At 41.0% G+C, this 20,585-nt stretch overlaps 2 protein-coding genes across 2 annotated transcripts; one reads left to right on the top strand and one right to left on the bottom strand.

Annotated features, from left to right (window-relative positions):
* The first annotated feature begins 3,575 nt into the window (after nt 1-3,575).
* LOC134097983 (uncharacterized) lies at nt 3,576-12,978 on the top strand. The gene is made up of 9 exons (XM_062550934.1): nt 3,576-3,669; nt 5,532-5,603; nt 5,893-6,042; nt 6,160-6,312; nt 9,814-9,903; nt 10,122-10,262; nt 10,343-10,495; nt 11,699-11,827; nt 12,148-12,978. Exons 2-9 carry the CDS (start codon nt 5,560-5,562, stop codon nt 12,392-12,394), a joined length of 1,107 nt encoding a protein of 368 aa, XP_062406918.1. The 5' UTR covers nt 3,576-3,669; nt 5,532-5,559; the 3' UTR covers nt 12,395-12,978.
* Nucleotides 12,979-15,752: 2,774 nt separating this feature from the next.
* On the bottom strand, nt 15,753-20,493 carry LOC134098188 (cytospin-A-like). Its single transcript, XM_062551175.1, has 8 exons — nt 20,427-20,493; nt 18,652-18,751; nt 18,025-18,112; nt 17,805-17,862; nt 17,303-17,399; nt 16,976-17,092; nt 16,277-16,336; nt 15,753-16,171 (listed from the first exon to the last, which is right to left on the bottom strand). Exons 1-8 carry the CDS (start codon nt 20,489-20,491, stop codon nt 16,082-16,084), a joined length of 675 nt encoding a protein of 224 aa, XP_062407159.1. The 5' UTR covers nt 20,492-20,493; the 3' UTR covers nt 15,753-16,081.
* Nucleotides 20,494-20,585: the final 92 nt, after the last annotated feature.

Here is a 20,585-nt window from a genome sequence, read left to right on the forward strand (position 1 = left end):
CGACCAAGTATGGTGAGACAAAGTAAAACGTGGTGCATTTCTAAGCAGGGAAGTTATCCAGTTTAGGTTTCACCTGGCTTGATGAGTCCGTGTCTGCTCATCCTGGCTTGGTCATTGAGCTCAGCTCAGTCACTTAGCCTGGATGTCTTAATCCTACTTTTGTGCAATGATCCCCAGGTATCCCTTGGTCAGTAGCGCAATGAATTTTAGGTAGTGTGCGATAGCAATTTTTAGACAATGCGGCAGACCCCTCCTTAGGTTGTTACTGTAAATGGCACACCCCTTGGTGCATTGCTCAATAAAAGATACGGGCATGGCGAAAGACTGGAGTCTACGATAGGAATAACTGTTGTGTCGTGATGATTATAGACTAAGAGCATGCTCACAGCTCAGTAGAGACAGAGACAGGAAGTGAGTGTCTGTGTGCGCTGTGCTTTAGACTGTCATGATAGGGCCCTTAACATCAATATAGTGTTTCATTCAGTCAATAGTCACTATGTGGGTAGTTGACATCTGGCCAAGAAAAAGTGCTTTTTTTGGAAAACATAATTTTAAAAGAAAAAAAGCAAATATTTATATAGTATGGAAACTGTAGTTTCTGAAAATAATAGTGGTCACTCATTTTGTCAATGACCTCACATGTTTTTTTCCACGTTTACACTCATCTGCACTGTGAATGTGTCCTATGGTGTGACATTTAAAAAGTACTAAGAAATGATATTGAATAACATTAAAAAATACATGAAACAGAATTGTTCACATTATTTAATCATTATTTTCTTAAAATTCTATTTATTTCAGATAAAAGTACTAATTACAATCATTTTCACCATGAATAGATGCACTTGATTGACTTTTTCCTATGAATGTCGATACATTTTTTTCCGCCAACCTTACAAAACTGTTTGAAATTGTACCTATCTAAGAGGAGCTATTATTGGAGCTCCCCTCATGCCAAACCTGGCTTTTTTTAAAGTATGTTTTGAAATTAAGGATGTTTTTCTGTTGTTTTATGTTTGTCACACTATAGGACAAAATGTCACACTAAAGGACAAAGATAGTTATTGCATGAAGTGAGTCAGAATATATGTAGTGTTTATTGTAACAGTGATAAAGGAGGACATTTGTTGGATAAGTGTTGCTTTTTCCAGGCTATTTTTTTGATGATAACCCATTGTCAGTCAATAGTAATAGTACTTAACTGTGTTGAACTAATTTGTCGACTATGAAACCACTGTGAAGTTTCACTTTGTCTATGAGTTCAAATAATAGGTGAGTGCAGATGCATGTAGGCTATACTCTGCTAGTCACAAGCAGGTTTTAGTAAACCAAGTTTTAGTGGAATCCCTGTTCCATATAGTCTTGTGTGCATGCAGATTCCTTCAAATGTGCTGCTGTGTGAAGTTGCATTGTTTGCTGTTAAAGGAAATGATAGATATTATTCTCATTGTTTTAAAGGATGTTACGCCCAAAACACACCCATGACTGATTAAGAGACATAAGAACAACCCTTTTGTGTCCAGCACCTGACAAAATCACACCATTAAATTAGTGAATGTGGACTGCCATGCCTTTAATGTCTATAAACGTTGTGCTTCTGACCATCCGTTTTTGATCGCCAAAAGAGGGACCACAATCCTCAATAGGGAAATTCCATTCTAAAACATTGCGTTACATTCATGAAGTCCACTCTATCTAAAACATCCCTACTGAAAAAATAGCAAGAAACCAATTTATGTTGGTAGCTGGTTTTAGCTGTTTTTTGCTGGTTTTTCTCCAACTATTGCTGGTCTTTGCTGGTATAACTGGTTAGGCCACCAGGTGGACATGCTGGCGTGACCATCTAAGGAAGCTGTTCATGCTGGTGTGACCAGCCTGTCGTGTGGGATACAGCTGGTGTGAGATGGTCATGCTGGTGACCAGCCTGCCAAGCTTGACATTGTAGGTGTAAGATGGCCATGCTGGTTTGCTAATCACCAACATAAGCTGGCATGACCAGTAAAAACCAGCAATGTAGACCAGCAACACCAACTAAAATGACCAGCGTGAGATGGTACGACAAGCAAAACCAGCAGAATTACCATCGTAAGCTGCAGGTATGTTTTTGCAAGACTTTTGCTGGTCTATAGCTGGTTAACCATCATAAGGTGGTCAAACAAGCTGGTCAACCAGCAAACCACCTTAAGCTGGTCAGGCTGTTTTTTCAGCTGTTAGAGCAGTTTTTAATCATACTTGACACAATTATCTACAATGACATTATATTCGTTGGTGGCAACACTGGAAGTTCCGGGGCAGGTTGGGCCACAGGTCCTGCAGGGAGGTTCTTTCTGTTATAAAAAAAAGTTTCAGATTTATGTACTTTATATTATAGTTATTTTAGTAACACTTCAGAACATTGTATGTCGTCTCTAAAACAGCAATAAATATTTGAATTTAAGTCATTATTAGGTGTCACACCAAAGGACATTTCCTGTCACACCAAAGGACATTTAAGCTTTTGTGGCAGTTAATGACCATGCTAATACTAACTGAGCTGTCATTAGCAACTGACATCATGCATTTGCATAATATTACATAGTCCTGCTGTTAAAAATACAAATTTGAATACAAAAATGGCATTTAGGGGTGTCACACCAAAGGACAATAAAACTTAACAACTTCAGTGGTCTGAAAACATAGTTGAATATTTGAGCAATTCTGAGAGAAATTCTCACCATGTTCACTGCTCCAGGGCTTCATTAGGGTCTTCAGTCACATGACCTTGAATGGGGTCTTTCAACTAAATGTAGTTGTCCATGATTTTGGCCAACTTAACATCAGGTTATTGCATAACACCAAAGGACATTTTTTTCTGTGACGAACTTTACGGAGTTCCTACCATTTTAGAAATGTATGTATGGGAAAAGTGATTGCCACTTAGTAAAATAGACACTTGCACAATTATGCCAGGAGCGTTCATTAACAATTTTAAGCATTATTTCCTCTATTTATAAAAGTTAACATTTATATAATTATGTTGTCTACCATCACACCATAGGACAATTTTAAGGTTTGGCTCAAAGTTCTGAAAAAACGATAAATGACTCAGGTATTAAAACAACAAATTCATGTAAAGCAAGAAAATGTTTAACCTTTTACAGTATTTTAAAATGTGAAAATGTGAAATTAATTGTGTTTTATCTTCTGTGACGGTGAAAAAGCCACGTCATGTCATCTACCCATATGCTTTGAGAAAATGTAACATCTGTGACCTTTCTGCATTTCAGCTTGACTCTAGGTTGGCGTCCAGCCATGGAGGACCCAGACCCCTGTCTTACCTTGGGACTTACCCTGCCAAACATGGATATCATCAACCTTAAAGAATATCTTCAAAAATGCCAAAATCTACACACGAAGTATTTTTTTTCTCTCTGTCTATCTGTCTGACTGAATGACTGACTTTGTGTATAATGACATCTGTGCCAATGTAAAATGTTTCTCTGTTATCTCTGTGTGTGTTCTGTGTGTGTTTAGTCCTCCTGCAGATGATGAGCGTGTGGTTGCCCTGTATTCCTCCTTGCCCTCCGGCGCTGATCTGAGGCACCTGCAGCAGAGAGTGAGATGTTTGACTCTGGGTCGGACTCTTGGGAGACTCTCCCTCCAAACCTTTCTCAGATTAAAGAATGTAACGTAAGAATTCTTGATGTGTTTCGTCAGTCTGCTATCGATCTGTTTAACTCCGTAGGTTACTTAAGCAATAAGCCCCGAGAGGCCGTGCGTTATACTGTATAATCGAACAGCTAAGGGGCGTTGTTAGGCACGACGCGAAGCGGAGTGCCTAAAACCCCCTTAGCTGTTCGATTATACAGTATAACGCACGGACTCGAGTGGCTTATTGCTTTTCTATAACGGTTACCACGTCGATCTAGAAAGATTTCATGAAACAAAGGCAGATCAACGAAAAAGTAACGATGTATTCATAGATAATCATTCTTCCGCCAAGAAATATATTCCCTCCATATGAATGGTTGCCAAGCAACAACAAGACGCAGCCACTGCTAGTTTTGTGCTAGCGCATTACTATAGAACGAAATGCGGTCAAGGTGTGTGTTTATCGTCTTATATACAACGGCATCGAACGCGATTCAGCCAATCACAATCAAGGACCGGAACTATCCGTTATAGAAAATTGAATATTTTGTTTTGTTTTGCCTGTGTATTCCGAAAGGGTTGTCAGTATGCTTCTGTGTTGAATTTCTGACAATATTTGACATGCTGATATTTCTCAGGTCAGGTATTTCTGGTCATTCTGTTGAGGATTCCAGTTGCTCAACAGTATGGGGTATTCTTAGTCATGTTTTTTCATTCCATTATGCACCTAATTGGACAAATCTGGACTGCAGACAGGCCATTTTAGCACCTGGACTCTTTATGTATGGAGAAATACTGTTTAAATGTGTGCAGAATTGATTTTGAACTGAGCACTAAAACAAGCACTAAACTGAGCACTAAAACAAGTTGGATAGGTTGGATACTTGAATAGGCCCTCTCCTCTTTTAGCCCAGATGATTCCATGATTTCCAAAAAAACTGGCAAATTGTGATTGGTCTAACCACAGGACCTCTTTTTTTCATGTTACCTCAGTCCATAAGACAGTGGTGTTCTCTGTTTCATGCGCCTCTGCACTCATTGGATAGACCTAACCAAACAGAGCAATGAAATAGCTTATAATAGCTGATATCTTCTGGTGTTTTTTTTAAAGTTATCGCTGTCAATATCTTGTACGACATCCAATAGCGAAATCTAAGACAACAAAATATGTATGGGGGAAATATGCAGGGTAGTCTATTTGGAAAACATTTCCCCTCCTTCGTTTTTAGAAATAATTCCGTTCAAACGGATGCTACAAACATGCTGGGGAAGGGTGTCGTACAGTAAACTCAACGAGCAAATGAAGATTTCAAACAAACGAGGGAAAAACATGTCATGCAAACACGCTGTTTTACCTTGATGAAGTGAAACCAGAGTTTTCCCACATATCCACTTTGGCCTAAATTTTCAGAACTAATCGTGTGATAATCAGTGACAAAACCTCAGTTTCATGTAATGAAAGGCCAAAATGCATGGAAATAGTATGTACCGGTATTTGTAGCCACGTTTTTGTTGCAAACAAAATCAACCTAAGCGTGCTCAGATGATAGACGAGGCACTGTTGCTCATCTGATCATCGTATAAAGCCCGTCCTGACAATTTGATTGGTCCGAACAGCTCTGGTTCGAGCATAGTTGCGCCACAGCGGAGCAATGCCAGACAGAACTTCCCGACCTCAAGTATTGTGGGCAGGGCTAACCCAAATAGTTTGATTCTATATAGTGCAAGGCCTTGGCGTAGTCTGGCGCAAAAGTTACAATAGTATTGCTGAGTTATCCTCTAGGAACATTATGTACAAACTGCACATCTGTCTTTGTAATGTGTGTACAAACTGTCACATCTGTCTAATGTGTACACTGCTGTAGTATGATGATGTGAATGTGTTTTGTTCTGGTCGGCAGGATCAGTGAGTTGCGAGGTGCACAGGGGATGGACTCCTCAGCTCTCTCTTTTGAAAGAGCCAACAACTGCAGGTGATAGTCAAAAAGTCTGTAAAATATTGCCTACTAATATCTGATTCATTGAACAAGCACTTAGAACAGTCTGCAAGTGCTTCTGATGTTACTGTAACAGACATTTATTTTCAAAATCCCAAAGTAAATCCTAGGTAAAGGAGATTCTATACAGTAGTATCACAGTAGTATCACACTAATGCTTTTTAGATCACTGGGGCCAAATAAGCAGCTCTCAAGTTACACAGAGTGAGGATACAAACATCGAAAGGAAGTCTGTGATTTTCAGGATTTTTTCTGTGTTTTTCAGGATGGACACCATAATCAGTTTTGGAGGATCAAGAGCATCTGACTCATATGTCTCAATTCGGCTGTCAGCCTCTTCAGATATGACCACTCTGGATTTCACTGACTTCATTCTGACTTTTGACACATATCTATTGGGACGTTCAAGGATGAAGTAAGAGCTTTCTCTCTCTCGCTCTCTCTCTCTAGCTCTCTCTCTCTCTTTCTGTATGTGTTTGTAATGGCCGTTTCTTGTACGTGCCTCCTACCGGATATGTGTTCTATACTTTAGCTGTACTGATGGAGGTGTGGAGTCTCCACTCTCCTCCCTTTGCTCTGTGCCTGGTCTGAAGACGGTGAAGATGGAGGTGAAGTGCATGACTCTGAGCCTGGCTGCTGGGAGCCTCTGCCTCATCCAAACCCATCCTAGTGTTGAGGAAATTAAGTAAGAGTTGTGTACTGTCACTATATGTACGTATGTTTGTCTGTTTGTGGTTTGTTCCAGCTTTCAGTTGTGAATCTAGCCTGGGTGTTCCCATGCTGCCTTGCGCGCGATTTGATTCACGCTGCTAAGGCAGCCTGGAAACTACCGCTCTATTTTTTGCCTGAGATAGGGGACCAATCACAGAACAGGAGGAAAAGCAAGACGATGATGAGCTATGCACAGACCCATTTGATAGACATCCGTGGTGCCCAATGAACGGATCTGGGCCTTTTGTTTTTACGAGAAAATGAACATTTGGTTCTCAGACCACGTCTCATTGAGAAGTGGTCGCACTAGCCAGGCTATTGTGAACCACATTTTCAGGTTACAATCAGTTTATTTTTAGTTTGAAATGACTTGTTGAAATGATTTGTTGTGACTTAGAACCCAAATGGAACATATTGCCTACAAATCAAAATATATACAGTGCCCTCCAAAAGTATTAGAACACATGCTTAAAGTTAAATATAAAATCGTCTTTTGGAAATTTATTTTAATGCCTTAAATGAAACAATGAGGAACTATTCAACCTTTAAGGACATTCATTTTCTTTGTGAATGAATAATATATTGTAAATAAATAAATGTTTTAGCTGTTAGCTAATTAGCTGGTTTCATTCTCATTGAGCTCAATGCAATTCAAACCAGCTAATTAGCCAACAGCTAATAACTGACATAAAGCATGCCAAACTCTTAGTATGTTAAGGGTATATTGTTGACATGGGGTTATTTGAATTCCAAAGGCCAAGGGGACTTTATCAGGGTGCATATTTCCATGAAATAACTGGCCTTTAAAAATACAAATAAAAATCCCCTAATTTAACATGGGCGTTCCAATACTAATGACCCCCTGTATTTTAAGGAAAACATTTATTTATTTACAATACATTATTCATTCACAAAGAAAATTAATGTCCTTAAAGGTTGAATAGTTCCGCATTGTTTCATTTAAGGCATTAAGATACATTTCCAAAAGATGATTTTATATTTAACTGTAAGCATGTGTTCTAATACTTTTGGAGGGCACATTTGGTAGATGTGTCTCCCCAAGATTAACAACCCATAGGAAGTGAGGTAATAGAGATTTTGTTTTGGACATGATCCATTTTTATGGACTTCTCCTAGACGATAGATCCGATTCATGTATATACGATGCCAAGATGCTGCTGATATTAAACTGCGAAACTTTTTTTGATATGTTGTAATTTGAAGAAATACCCTTCTACATAAACAATAAATGTGTCCTTAAATGTAGCCTATCATTCACCATGCATCGCTTAAAATGTTTTAAATTATACAGGTCATTGAATACCACGGCAATGATGATATTCACATGCCTATAATGGATTTTTTACATAGCGCCACCAACTGGCAACAGAAAGAATGGCAAATGCACTAATGCCTGTAACGAGCCAGTCTGGGGATAGACACGTAACAAAAGTTTTGAGGTTGAACACCTCTAAAAAAGGCAGACGGATGAAAAATAGCGCTCAATTTTAAGGATGTTTATTTACAAAAAAAGGTGAATATATGATGAAAAATAAAGAAAAGGTTAACTTCAGAAAAAATAGCAAAGTAAATTAGCAAAATAGCAGCATAGGCCAGAAACAAGGCCTAACGACGAGGCCTACGCCAAGGCCATGCCAGCCTCTCACTCTAGCGTATCTGGCAATGACGGCAAGTGCGGCTGGGTGGAACGGGACAGGCGAATGTGCAGAGCGAAGCTCCAAACAAAGGGAACAGCGCCCGTATACTGCGGCCCATCCAATCCTCAATGGCAGGAACAGAATTAATAACACCAGGATGTCCTGCAACACAGTTCACAAATACAGGACAGAGCAGGGCAAAGAGCAACACAAACCCACAGGACATAACAATGCCACACGATCAATTTTAACGTACTCCTCCTTAGACGGTTTGTCAGATTCATGTGAAATTGGGCACACCTGATGCCAAGATGTCACTGATGTTAAATTGTGAAGCAATTTTTGATATGATTTTGATATGATTTTAATATTTAACCACATAAACGTGTCATAAAATCACAGTGCATTGAATGAATGGTCTAAAACTTCTCAGGTTAATAGATATTATGGCGCCACCACCTGGCCAAGCAGTAAATGTGCCAGAAATGGGCAGTGCCCTAACTGATTGATCCGAAACTTTACAAAATATTGGATATCATTATTGTGATGAAATACACATGTGCAATTCACATGCCAAGCATAGCGCCACTATCTGTCCAGAAATATGGCAAACATTGTCAATGCTTTGATGGACTGATCTAGCCTGGGTTTTCACATACTGCCTTGCGCGGTGATTTCAATCCCGCTGCTAAGCCAGTCTGGAAACTAACGCCCAAATGTTCGCCTGATGTTGGCGAACCAATCACAGAACATCCGAGAAGTTTCCGTTGCCCTCTTGCGTCTACATTCGACGCCAAAGGATTTACGGCAGCCCTTAGCGTTGCATACGAACGAGTTGGGTGAGCTATGCGCATTTGATAGACATCCGTGGCGCCCAATGAACGGATCTGGGCATTTTTTTCAAATACGAGAAAATGAACGTCTGGTTGCCAGACCACGTCTCATTTGAGAAGTGGGAGGCGTTAGCCAGGCTAGGACTGATCTGAAATTGTACAAAATATTGGATATCATGATGATGATATTCATATGTCCTATGAACATGCCTGGCATAGCACCTTTTTCACTTCTGTTGGATATCACAATCAGATTTGTCAGATTAGGTCTATATCACATCTAAAAACCCAATATGTCTGTCTGGCGTACTGCCACCAGCTGGTCAAAGTCAGAATAGCTTTTGGAATTTATTACTATAACAAAATATTAGTTAATATAAATCTGATGATATCCACATGCCCAAACTTCTAACCTGGTCTGTTGCCACCAGCTGACCAAATAGGAAATGTGCCAGACATTGACAACACTTTGGTTAATTGGTCTGAAACATTCCTAAATATTAGATACTGGGATAAGGCAAGGCTGATACTGACATGTCTGGTATAAAAAACAAATACCACACTCATCAGATATGTGCATTTGACAAACGCATCCCATGCCAGTGCTTTGTTAGATTCCGATTAGATGTCACGGGTCCTGCCATTGCCACTTGCAGCAATATTTCTATATTTCAGTCCAGCTAAACCACCAAAGACTAGCAAAGACCTAGCCTGGCACACCCTCCCAATCAGGCTAGCGAAGACCATCTTAAACCAGCTAAAACTGCCACCAGCATTAACTGGGTTTAAGATGGTTTTTTTAGGTAACTGAAGGCTGAAGGTAGCCTACTGAAAGAGTTGTGAAGCGATTTGTTTGGAACTGGTTGTGTCAGTAATTATTATTATTCATTTATTTTTTTGGTAGCATGTACATTATCACACTGTACAAGTAGGTACACATTTACAAGGTTAGAGATGCTAACTGATCTGTCCTTTCGCTTGCAGGATTGTTCAGGTACAACCTTTCACTGATAATGAAGAGATAAGTTACCACTGCTCATCTCTTTGTTTTACTAAGGATTCCAACACCCAGAGGTAAAGCTCAGCATGTGAGCCAGCTCCATTAACATAGCCTAATATTACCATACTCTCTATGTCAGCTTGTTTTATACATGTGTCAATCAATCAATCAATCAATCGATTAATTAATCAATCGATAAATGTTTTGTGTAGATGGCATACTATTTAACATAATTGTGTTTATCAGTTAATAATGTTTAGATCACATCTTCTGTCATCTATTTGCCGTTTAGCCTGGACATTGGAATTGCCACAGAAAAGCCTCAGGCCGCAGCCTCATATATTTCACTCTTCCTGTCACGGTCCTCAGTGAAGAGCTTTGACCTCAAGGACTTTCTCTTGAAATTCCATTCTTTGGAATATTTAGATGAACCGTAAGCCCCCTTTTTATGTAATAGAGATTTGACTGATGTGTTACCGTTACTGATGTGATACTGATGTGTTGCGTGTGTAGTAGACGTTCACAGCTTGATGATGCCCTGATGTCTTCCCTGCACTCTCTGCCTGGTCTGAGGGAAATGGAGCTGGAGGTGGGCAGTCTGACTGTCCGCTGGGCAAAGAGGATTCTCTCCCTCATTCACTCCTGTCCCACACTTCAGAAACTACAGTAAGACTTCTGCCTGTTTTTGTGTTGTGTGGGTATTTGTGTTTGTGTGTTTATGCTTACGGTGTTTTTATTAGTGTCCTTGCTCAAGCACACAGCATTGCCAAGACCTGAAGATTCCAATATGAGTGCAGTACAGTGGCTATCTGATAGGCTACCAGCTATAGCTTGGAGCCATCTTAAACAATATTTCAAACCATTTTCTTTTCTAGAATTCAGCCTATTAAATTTATATGACCGTGAAGCTGAACCCCACTATTGAAGACTAATCTGCCAGTTGAAATGGTGGACCAGACAAATATATATATATATATGTGTGTGAATATAATAATGCCAATTTAGTCTTGAACTTCATGAACGGACAGATGATATATTTTAAAGGGGACATATTATACCTCTTTTTAAACAAGTTAGAATTGGTCTATGGGCTATTCAAAAGATGTTCATGAATTTCTTTGCACAAAATCACTCTCACATAAAGAGATTTCACCAGCTCTATTCTTGCCAGTTTCGGTCTCTTCCAAATTGAGCCGTTTAAGGGCTCTGTCACTTTTATGCAAAGAAGCTGTTGCTGGCCACGCCTCCGGCTGTGTGTACTGGTTACACTGCTCGTTTCACACGTGAAAATGACTGCAAACTGAGCCGGTATCCAACCACATATGATAGACCCTGGTGCCAGGGTTGGTCTATGCAAATTCCCTTAGTTTGACATCACAATAAGGGAGCCATCCAAATGGCTCACAGCAGCATACTATTCTTGACACCAAAGTCTTTCTACTGACCTACAGAAAACGGATGGATGTTTTTTTTTCGCGTTTGGAGTGTTTATAAGAACAGTAGAGGCCCAAATATGAACACAAAGGCCCGCAAAAAGTGAGTTTTGCACAATATGTCCCCTTTAAGGGGTTACCACAACAGGGTCTCGTGCATATCTCTACTGACGGAACCACTCTGTAAAGACAAGTTCCGAGACCATCTGTGGGGGTGAACAATGACCTACTGTACCTAGGAAGTTCAGCCCCAATAAACTCCTGCAGTGGTGAACAAACGAGGCATGAGTGAAAGATGACAAGCACATTTTTGTCTAAACCCAGTCAAACCTACGTAACAGCATTTCTAGTTGAATTATAGATTAGGCTACATTTGAGATACACGAAAAGTAAACAGGTTTGTCAATGCATTGGCTGACATTTGTTCTGCTTTCAGTGTGAATGCTAGCGGGTGGCGATGGACTCACAAAGAGTACATCGTGGTAGGTGGCTTTTTGACAAAGGAAGGTGTCCGTCTACTTAAGACAGCACCGAAGCATCCAGACTTCACTCTGAAACTTCATGGGTATGTTTGATTGGCTAAATTAGTCCAATTGCCTAAAAAACACTCTGTTTTTGACACACTGTAGGTGGTCAGACCACAGAGAACAACAACAACAACAGCAGATGTGTGCACTTTTGGATGTTGCTGTAATAATGGCAATAATTCAATTCAATAATTTCTATTATTGAACTAATAATCAAACTGTAATAGCCAAACTTTAATCAAGTTTTACATGATTGATATTACATTAACATAATTAACACAATATTATGATTCCTAATAACCAGATTTTTGAATGTGGTGAGTGTGATGACTATGCACCTCTTATTTTCCTCATGCAGGAAGTGGTGCAGCAACACCACCAGCCAGTGCACTGAGGCCAAGGACTGGCACCTGCGCTGCAACCAGCAGGTGGAGATTTCAATACAAAGAAAGTCTTTCCAGATGAAGAACACAAGTGAGCTGTATGACAGGAAGGGGATGAAACTGAGGGTGAAGAGGAGGAGACGAAAGAAGAGAGGCAGGAGGCGTGATGGACAGAGTGAAGAACACGACTGTTCAGATGAAGAGGGTGAGGAGGACGAGTGAGTGAGACGGCTGCTGATGATGAAGACCGTGAGGATCATGGAGGGCCGTGTGCAAAACGCTGGATGATGAGGATTGCAGAGCTGGAGGATCAGAAGCGCACTGATCTTCCTCAGTGCTCATAGAGTGTAAGAGCTTTGCAGGAGATTCTGCAGTGCAGGAACAAATCACTCCGACAGAAGGATAAAGATCTCCGTATGTGGCCACTTATCATGAAGGCATCAGGAATTTACTGCAGTTTTGTTGGTTTCCTCAGAAGTTTCCAAATGTACAGTTTAATTTCCTGGTGTTCCCTCAATTGCAACAAGAACTGTACTTCACTTAAGGAGTACAGGAGTTTGTTTTTTAGATAATTATGCACATAGTAATGACGACTGTTGAAATTGACTACATTTGATTGGCCTGAGTGCACGTAGTAGGTCATGTTCCAGAACTTGAACTCCAGACCTGGGGTGCGTTTCCCGAAAGCATCGTAAGCCTACGATGATCGTAAAGTCCCTCTTACGACCGTCTTAAGATTTGCCGACTGTTTCCCGAAACCATCGTAGCTTAAGAGCATCGTGAAAACACTCGTAGATCTACGAGTGATCCAGAGTGCTCGTTACTGACTAAGAGCGTCGTAACGCTATGCCTCAGTGGAGTCGCCAGCAGGATATGCAGGGGGATTACAACTAAGATTATAATGATCCAACTTACGTTACCATTCTTTATTGTATTTACTTGTGATGATTCAGATTTTAGCATGCAAAATAGCATTCATTCAATGGACATAAGGATGTTATCAAAACCGGACAGAAATAGCCTACAAACAAGTTAGGAAACGAGACGTCGCCAGAAAAGTTTGCCATTATCTTTTTGTGTAGCCTTTTATTTTTTATGTTTTATTAGGCTAATGAGGTAAAAACAGAGAAAGGAATATGTGGCTATAGTCTGTGCTGGGTCAAAATCTAAGCCTAGGCTATGTTATTTAAGCCTATACATTTCCTCATTTTCTTATCAACCTCTTTATTCAAACGTGACACCTCAAAACATTATTGCACAGGCAGCACACCGTGCTCTCACAAGTAGGTTAGCAAAGAACTGGCATGAACGATGTAGGAATAGGCTAGCCGAAGCCTAATATGTTACATATCCTATGCAACAAACATAAAAACGGGGCAACAATCTAATGTTAAATAATAAAAAGTATGTATGCCTGTGTGTGGTATATGGCCTAGGCTACTTGGAATGCTTAGGCTACATGCAGATGTCAAAGGTTTTCTATTCTCGTATTGATGTGAATTAATGTATAGATCCGAAGTTCAGACGGTAGGCTTAGCTGTGACGTGCAGTCACCTGACATCACCATCACTCAAATTAGGGGATATTTCAGAACTTTTCTCGTGGACAGCTCCCTTAAGAGCATCGTAAGATCAATGCACGCGCGTTCACGCTACGAGCATGTTCGGGAAACAGTCGGCAAATCCTAACGATCGATCTTAAGATGAATCGTAGAAAACCCTCGTAAGAGTGTCTATCCATCGTTATCGGGAAACGCACCCCTGACCTGAAGACCAAAGACACAGCCTGACCAGTGGTTTTATAAGGAATTCTATTCATCACCCTTTTGGATGGTTGCTTTCATCCGGGGAAATTACCCTGAAATTATTGAACAGTTTTTATCTTGGAATACATATCTTGGTCATTGAGTTTGTACTTCCTAGTGAAATGATACTGTATGTTTAATCTCAGATAGCCTAGGCTAGCTTAACCTACATGTCACCTACTGAAAGTTTGATTGTAACAATGATCTCAAAGCAAATGGTTGCCAAAAATGATTTGACATTTAATTCGGTCAAAGAAAATAAAAGGCATAGTAAACAACAATGCTCAGTGAAGTTCCTTTACTTACAATTAATTGCTGTTGTAATGTGACCCTCATAAGTAAATCATTTTGTTTTGTAAAATAAGCAAAACGTCACATTTTGTCAGTATGTCTTGAAAGCCTGTTTGTAGAATCTCCATAAATATATCCCAGCCCACCTCCACAAATGTCCTCTCCCACTCACATTAGTCTGTTTATTAAATGTGCAGTCAGGGATTGTGCAGGAAGTCACGTTTGTGTGTTTATATTTATATAATGATATGTCCTCTTACCAAACAACAAACATTATACTGTAACCAAGGACCAAATTAAACATGCCAGGGAGGCATCTTGCCCCTCCCTTCAGTATTCCCAGAGAAACTCTGCACGCAGGGCTTTGGTTTTGTTTGGGGGACAGGCTGCCTCCACTTTGCTTGATTTTGGAGCCTACTGTACACTGCATATAAACCTTTCTTTACACTGTGCTCACAGAATGGGCAGCTATTGGGTCGCGAGGAGATGATTGCTTAATGTGAACAAAAAAATGTTACAGGCATGAAGTTGTGTAAAATCGCTGACTGCTCCTTTAAGCGCATACATCACTTTATTAAATAAATACAGTCCTTTTACTATAAACCCTCCCAAACAATTATCTAGGCCTATTTATTTCCAAGCAGCACTATAATTTGGCTGCAGGACTGTATACAATGCCTTGTGCCATGATTAGGAATAATAGTTTTCCATATGTGATAAAAAAAAATATAATGATAATAATAATAAGGCAGGTTAATATTGCATATGAAAATGGTCATATGGCTCCAAATCAGGGGTGTGCTAGGTGTCCGTAAAAACATGGACAGAAAAAGAACAGCTTCCCATGGGACAGGCTTGGGCTTTTTCTAGAGGGTGATTATCTTTCTCTGTATCAGGAATATTTACTTTCGGTTGGATGTGTGAAATGTTTATCCTTCAGGACAGTGATTAAATAACTTAAAGGAACACTTCACCATTTTTTTTTTTCATATTAAACTACGTTATTCACTTAATTAAGACGAGTTGATACATACCTCTCACGTTTCAATGCGTGCACTCACTGGCTCTGGCTCGCGGCGCAACTTTGATAGCACTTAGCTAGCCCAATGCATTCATTAGGATCTAAACAGAGATGAAGTTAGAAGTGACCAAACACCTCCATTTAAAATACAGTTACACGAGTAGTCACACGACCAAGTAAGGTGAGACAAAATAAAACATAGTGCATTTCTAAGCAGGCAAAAGGGATAACTATATTGTGTGGCGGAATAATATTGGGAGCACTTAGACTCTGCGCAGTAATATCCTCACTCCAAAGTGAAACTGAAAGTGCAAGAGTGAGGATATTACTGCGCCACACAATATAGTTATCCCTCTTACCTGCTTAGAAATGCACCACGTTTTATTTTGTCTCACCTTACTCTAGGTTCAACTCGTCTTAATTAGGGGAATAACGTAGTTTAATATGAAAAACGGTGAAGTGTTCCTTTAAAGAGCCCACATTTCCACCAACTAATGCAGAACCATCACAGTGCATCAATATAAAGTGCCTTCAAGAGACTTCTTCATTACAGTTCTGTTGAGTAGTGTATCTTTTACTCCAGATGGAAGTCTCAGACTTCTGAACAAGAGTCCTTGCTTGCTTTGGTCAACAGTAGACAGTTCCCATATCGAGCCAGCAGGCTGCTCCAAAGTGCAACGAAACATCAATATAGTTTTACTTCACTTAGAGAAAAGAATGAGATAAGAGAATAGGGATCGGCTGAAGACGCCCGTCAAGTGGTGTGAAGAGGTTCCAGGGCACACTTGTCATGTCACATTTCAAAGTGACGGAACATACTCTCCACGTATTCTAGAACTCTCTGCCAGTCTGGTCCCCCCACACTCAACATCTCTTCTGCCGTCTGGTAAACACAAAAACACACACACAAACAAATGGATGAGTAAATAATGTCCAAAATAAATCAAATGATGAAATATGTAAAGGTATACAGTAGCCTGTAACTAACCAGTGTAGCTGCTACGCCCACGCTTTCTCCAGTCCTAAACGCCAGATCCAGATTCTCCCTCTAAAATCAGACACAGTTAGGTTAGGTATATTATGTATACCATCTGTTTTATATTTCATGAAAAAAAAGTGTTTTTAACTTTTTAACGTACTGTACATTTACGTTAGAATGCCGTATGTCTTGGGCCTAGTTTCCTGAACATACAGTATGTGATCTACCATATGCATGTCTGATGGTGTGTACCTTATTGTCTGGGCTGAGTGTACTGTAAGGTATATGAGTGGGAAGGTAGGTGTGTACCTTATAGTCTGGGCTGAGTGTGCTGTAAGGTATATGAGTGAGGATGTAGGTGTGTACCTTATCATCTGGTCTGAGTGTGCTGTAAGGTATATGCGTGAGGATGTAGATGTGTACCTTATCGTCTGGGCTGAGTGTGCTGTAAGGTATATGAGTGGGAAGGTAGGTGTGTACCTTATAGTCTGGGCTGAGTGTGCTGTAAGGTATATGAGTGAGGATGTAGGTGTGTACCTTATCATCTGGTCTGAGTGTGCTGTAAGGTATATGCGTGAGGATGTAGATGTGTACCTTATCGTCTGGGCTGAGTGTGCTGTAAGGTATATGAGTGGGCAGGTAGATGTGTACCTTATCGTCTGGGCTGAGTGTGCTGTAAGGTATATGCGTGGGGAGGTAGGTGTGTACCTTATCGTCTGGGCTGAGTGTGCTGTAAGGTATATGTGTGGGGAGGTAGGTGTGGTAGACTGCACAGAAGGCTAAACCATCTTCCCAGCTGGTGCTGAAGTTTGTGATGTCAATATTCTGGCAACAGAAAACCCACACTGTTTTTAACCACAGCACCACCACAGCAGCTTACAAGCAACTATACTGTGCATAAATACAGTACACAACGCAAGGTAAAGCACACACCTTAATACACCAATTGGCTATTCAATGGGCTATTTAATAACCTCTTCATGGACACATGGGGTAAAAATATGAGTTCAAAGGTTAATCATGTACACAGCTTACCTTGTAGCCCTGAGTTCGTCTCTGACACCAGCGTAGGAGAGAGTTCCGTCTAGAGCCACCATGGCGGCGCAGCAGCATACTGAAGCTATCGTCAGGCCTGGGGGAGGGGGGGGGGGGTTATGATCATTAATGCAGGACAAGAGGGGAGACATGCTGAGAGAAAGAGGCGGCTCCCATGACACAGACAGGGCAGAGAGGAAAGGGGATGAAACATGGGGCAACAGTTTGAGCAATGCTCTTGAGCTGAAGTTCTCTGGAAAAATACCCCAATATCAATGGAAAACCCCAAAATAAAGATACTCGGGAAGACTGCCCAGCAACATTTCTCCTGGGTGTCACTGTCTTTAGTAAGTGTGTGTGTGTGTGTGTGTGTGTGTGTGTGTGTGTGTGTGTGTGTGTGTGTGTGTGTGTGTGTGTGTGTGTGTGTGTGTGTGTGTGTGTGTGTGTGTGTGTGTGTGTGTGTGTGTGTGTGTGTGTGCGTGTGTGTGTGTGTCAGCCTCACCTTATTTTACCGACGATCACTGAAGACATATCAATGTTTTGGTCATCATCTGGTTTACCTGTGAGATACACATGCACATAGGAAACCATTTGAAAGTCCTAGCCTTCCTTAAAACACACAAACACACACACACACACACACACACACACAGACACACACACACACACACACACACACACACACACACACACACACACACACACACAAACATACAACACACTTGTGTAAAAACTGGACCAGCTGTCTTGGCGTTGCAGGAGTCGGTCCAGTCTCCTTCCTCTCCCCACTCCTCTCCCCGCCTCCTGGCCCTGAGGACAGAGACCCACCGCAGCTGTTTAGAGAGCGGACTCAGTCATTCAAGGCTCGAGAGAACAAACTGTGTATCTGAGTCTGCCAAAAGCTGCCTCAAATGTTTTGTTAAAACTCCCTGAAGGAGTTTGTTTGTGATAAACAAACAGGCCCAGATAAAATGATTTCTCAGTCAAACATTCTTCTCATTTTCCTCACATACACACACAAACACACTTGTTTAGACACAGGTGTACACCCAAACTGACAGGTAGCCCATCTCTGTTTATCTTTGGCCTCAACACACTTAAGCCCTCCACACATAGGCAGCGATATGAGCGAGAAACACGCCACTTTTAGACGTTCAGTTACATTAGATGAGATAGATTTCATGTTTCGAAAACAACCACACACACCACCACCGAAACCTTTCGCCGCCGCCTTGTAGATTTCGATTCAGTTATTTTCATCAGCAACTCTCAATAAAACAGTGTTTCGCCACACTCATGTCGATGACGGCTAGACACAGAGCAGAGGCCCTTAACTACAGCTGCTTCACCTGGTTAGCAGGTCCCACCACGTCCGGCGCCGTTTGGGTGACACCAACACCATCACCACCAGGGGGCGACTCCGATGGAAGGGGCAGCCGGGAGAGGCTCCTACATGGGACACAACATGGACAGAGGATCACACCTACACATCACATAAGAAGGAAATCACTGAGCAGCAACTAAATTGTTGTGTTATATGTTCCAAATGTAAAGCACTTTGTTCTGCATTCTGTGTATGAAAGGTACTTTACAAATAAAGCTTATTATTATTATTATTATTATAAAAAGTTGAGTAAACTACTGAAACTATAACTGGCTTAAGCAGAGAAAACAAACAAAAGACAAGAGCTGGACAAGACAGATTACACCTACAGTGTTCATGATCAGTAATACTTTGATACGTTGATGTTTGAATATAATCAACCCTCTAATGATGGCGATTGAAGAGGAAATGCTTTGATAATCAGACACACTCCCTCTCATATTCCACTGACTCAAGTCAACCCTGTTGTGGTTGTTACAGACAAATCAGTCATATTTTCCTTTAGCTGCAGTATGGGACCCTTATTCTTGGAGAAAAGCACCAATGACTATTTGGTGGATATTTGGACCACTAATTTAAATATGCAAAGGGTCTCCACGTTTACTTCATGTTTGCTTGATCCAAAGGCGGACATATTACAGGAATGTGAAGATCATGTTTGAAAGTTTAAGTTAAAGAAAAAAATAATAGAGAACATATACTGTAACAATAGAATACATACTGTAATTATTTGTCACACAAAACACTTTCAGCGATTGCAAATCACAGCTGTGAATTACAGTATTAGGGTATATTAGATTAAATACACATGAAAAATTAAGCGTAAGTTCTGGCAGGCAAGTAGTCAAGACGCTGCTAACCGCTATGGGTGTCAGCACATCAGCTGGTCAACTCCCCTCGCTTCTAAATGGCTACATCCAAACAGGGCGCCTTATTTAAATACCTTAGGTAAAAGGGATAACTATATTGTGTGGCGGAATAACATTGGGAGCACTTAGACTCTGCACAGTAATATCCTCACTCCAAAGTGAAATTGAAAGTGCAAGAGTGAGGATATTACTGCGCCACACAGTTGTATCCCTCTTACCTACTTAGAAATGCACCACGTTTTATTTTGTCTCACCATACTTGGTCGTGTGACTACTCGTGTAACTATTTTAATAGGGAAAACATGGAGGTGTTTGGACGCTTCAACTTCATCTCTGTTTGGATCCTAATGAATGCATTGGGCTAGCTAAGTGCTATCAAAGTTGCGCCGTGCGCCAGAGCCAGTGAGTGCACGCATTGAAATGTGAGAGGTATGTATCAACTCATCTTAGTTAAGGGAATAACGTTAATATGAAAAAACAGTAAAGTGTTCCTTTAAAGCTGCTTAGTTGTTCCTAACTGCTTGCTGCTCGCATTTATGCAACCCACCTCCTCCCCTTCTCCACCCTGTTGTGTATGGCATTGGCTGGCATTGTGAATGGCATAGGCTGTTGCTGCTCAGTTCATATGGGGGGAATAGTTTAAACTTAAACTGTGTGAGTGCCCCCTAATACTGCTGCTGTCCCCAGACTCTCTGCTCTTTCATGGTGCTCATGAAAAGTCTGGGTACTCCTCTGAACAAAGCCATACCGCCAAATTTAATTCATAATATATTAATTTACATTTCCAAAAGAAATGTTATTGTCTGTGTCGTTGTTGACTGTGTTGTTGTTCCTGACAGAACTACAGATTAGACTTGTTGTGCAGGGTCACCTGGATCTCTCGGAGAGCATGACGATCTTCCGCGGATCCTTGAGTCCGAACCCTGGCAGCGTCATCCTGTCGTAGTCCACCACTCCCCTCCCGCACGCCCTCGCCTCTCCTTCCCCCGCCGACCCCCCCTCCCCTGGCCTCCTCTCGCTCCTCGACTCC

This window comes from Sardina pilchardus, chromosome 12, assembly GCF_963854185.1.
Source record: "Sardina pilchardus chromosome 12, fSarPil1.1, whole genome shotgun sequence".
Taxonomy (NCBI): Eukaryota; Metazoa; Chordata; class Actinopteri; order Clupeiformes; family Clupeidae; genus Sardina; species Sardina pilchardus.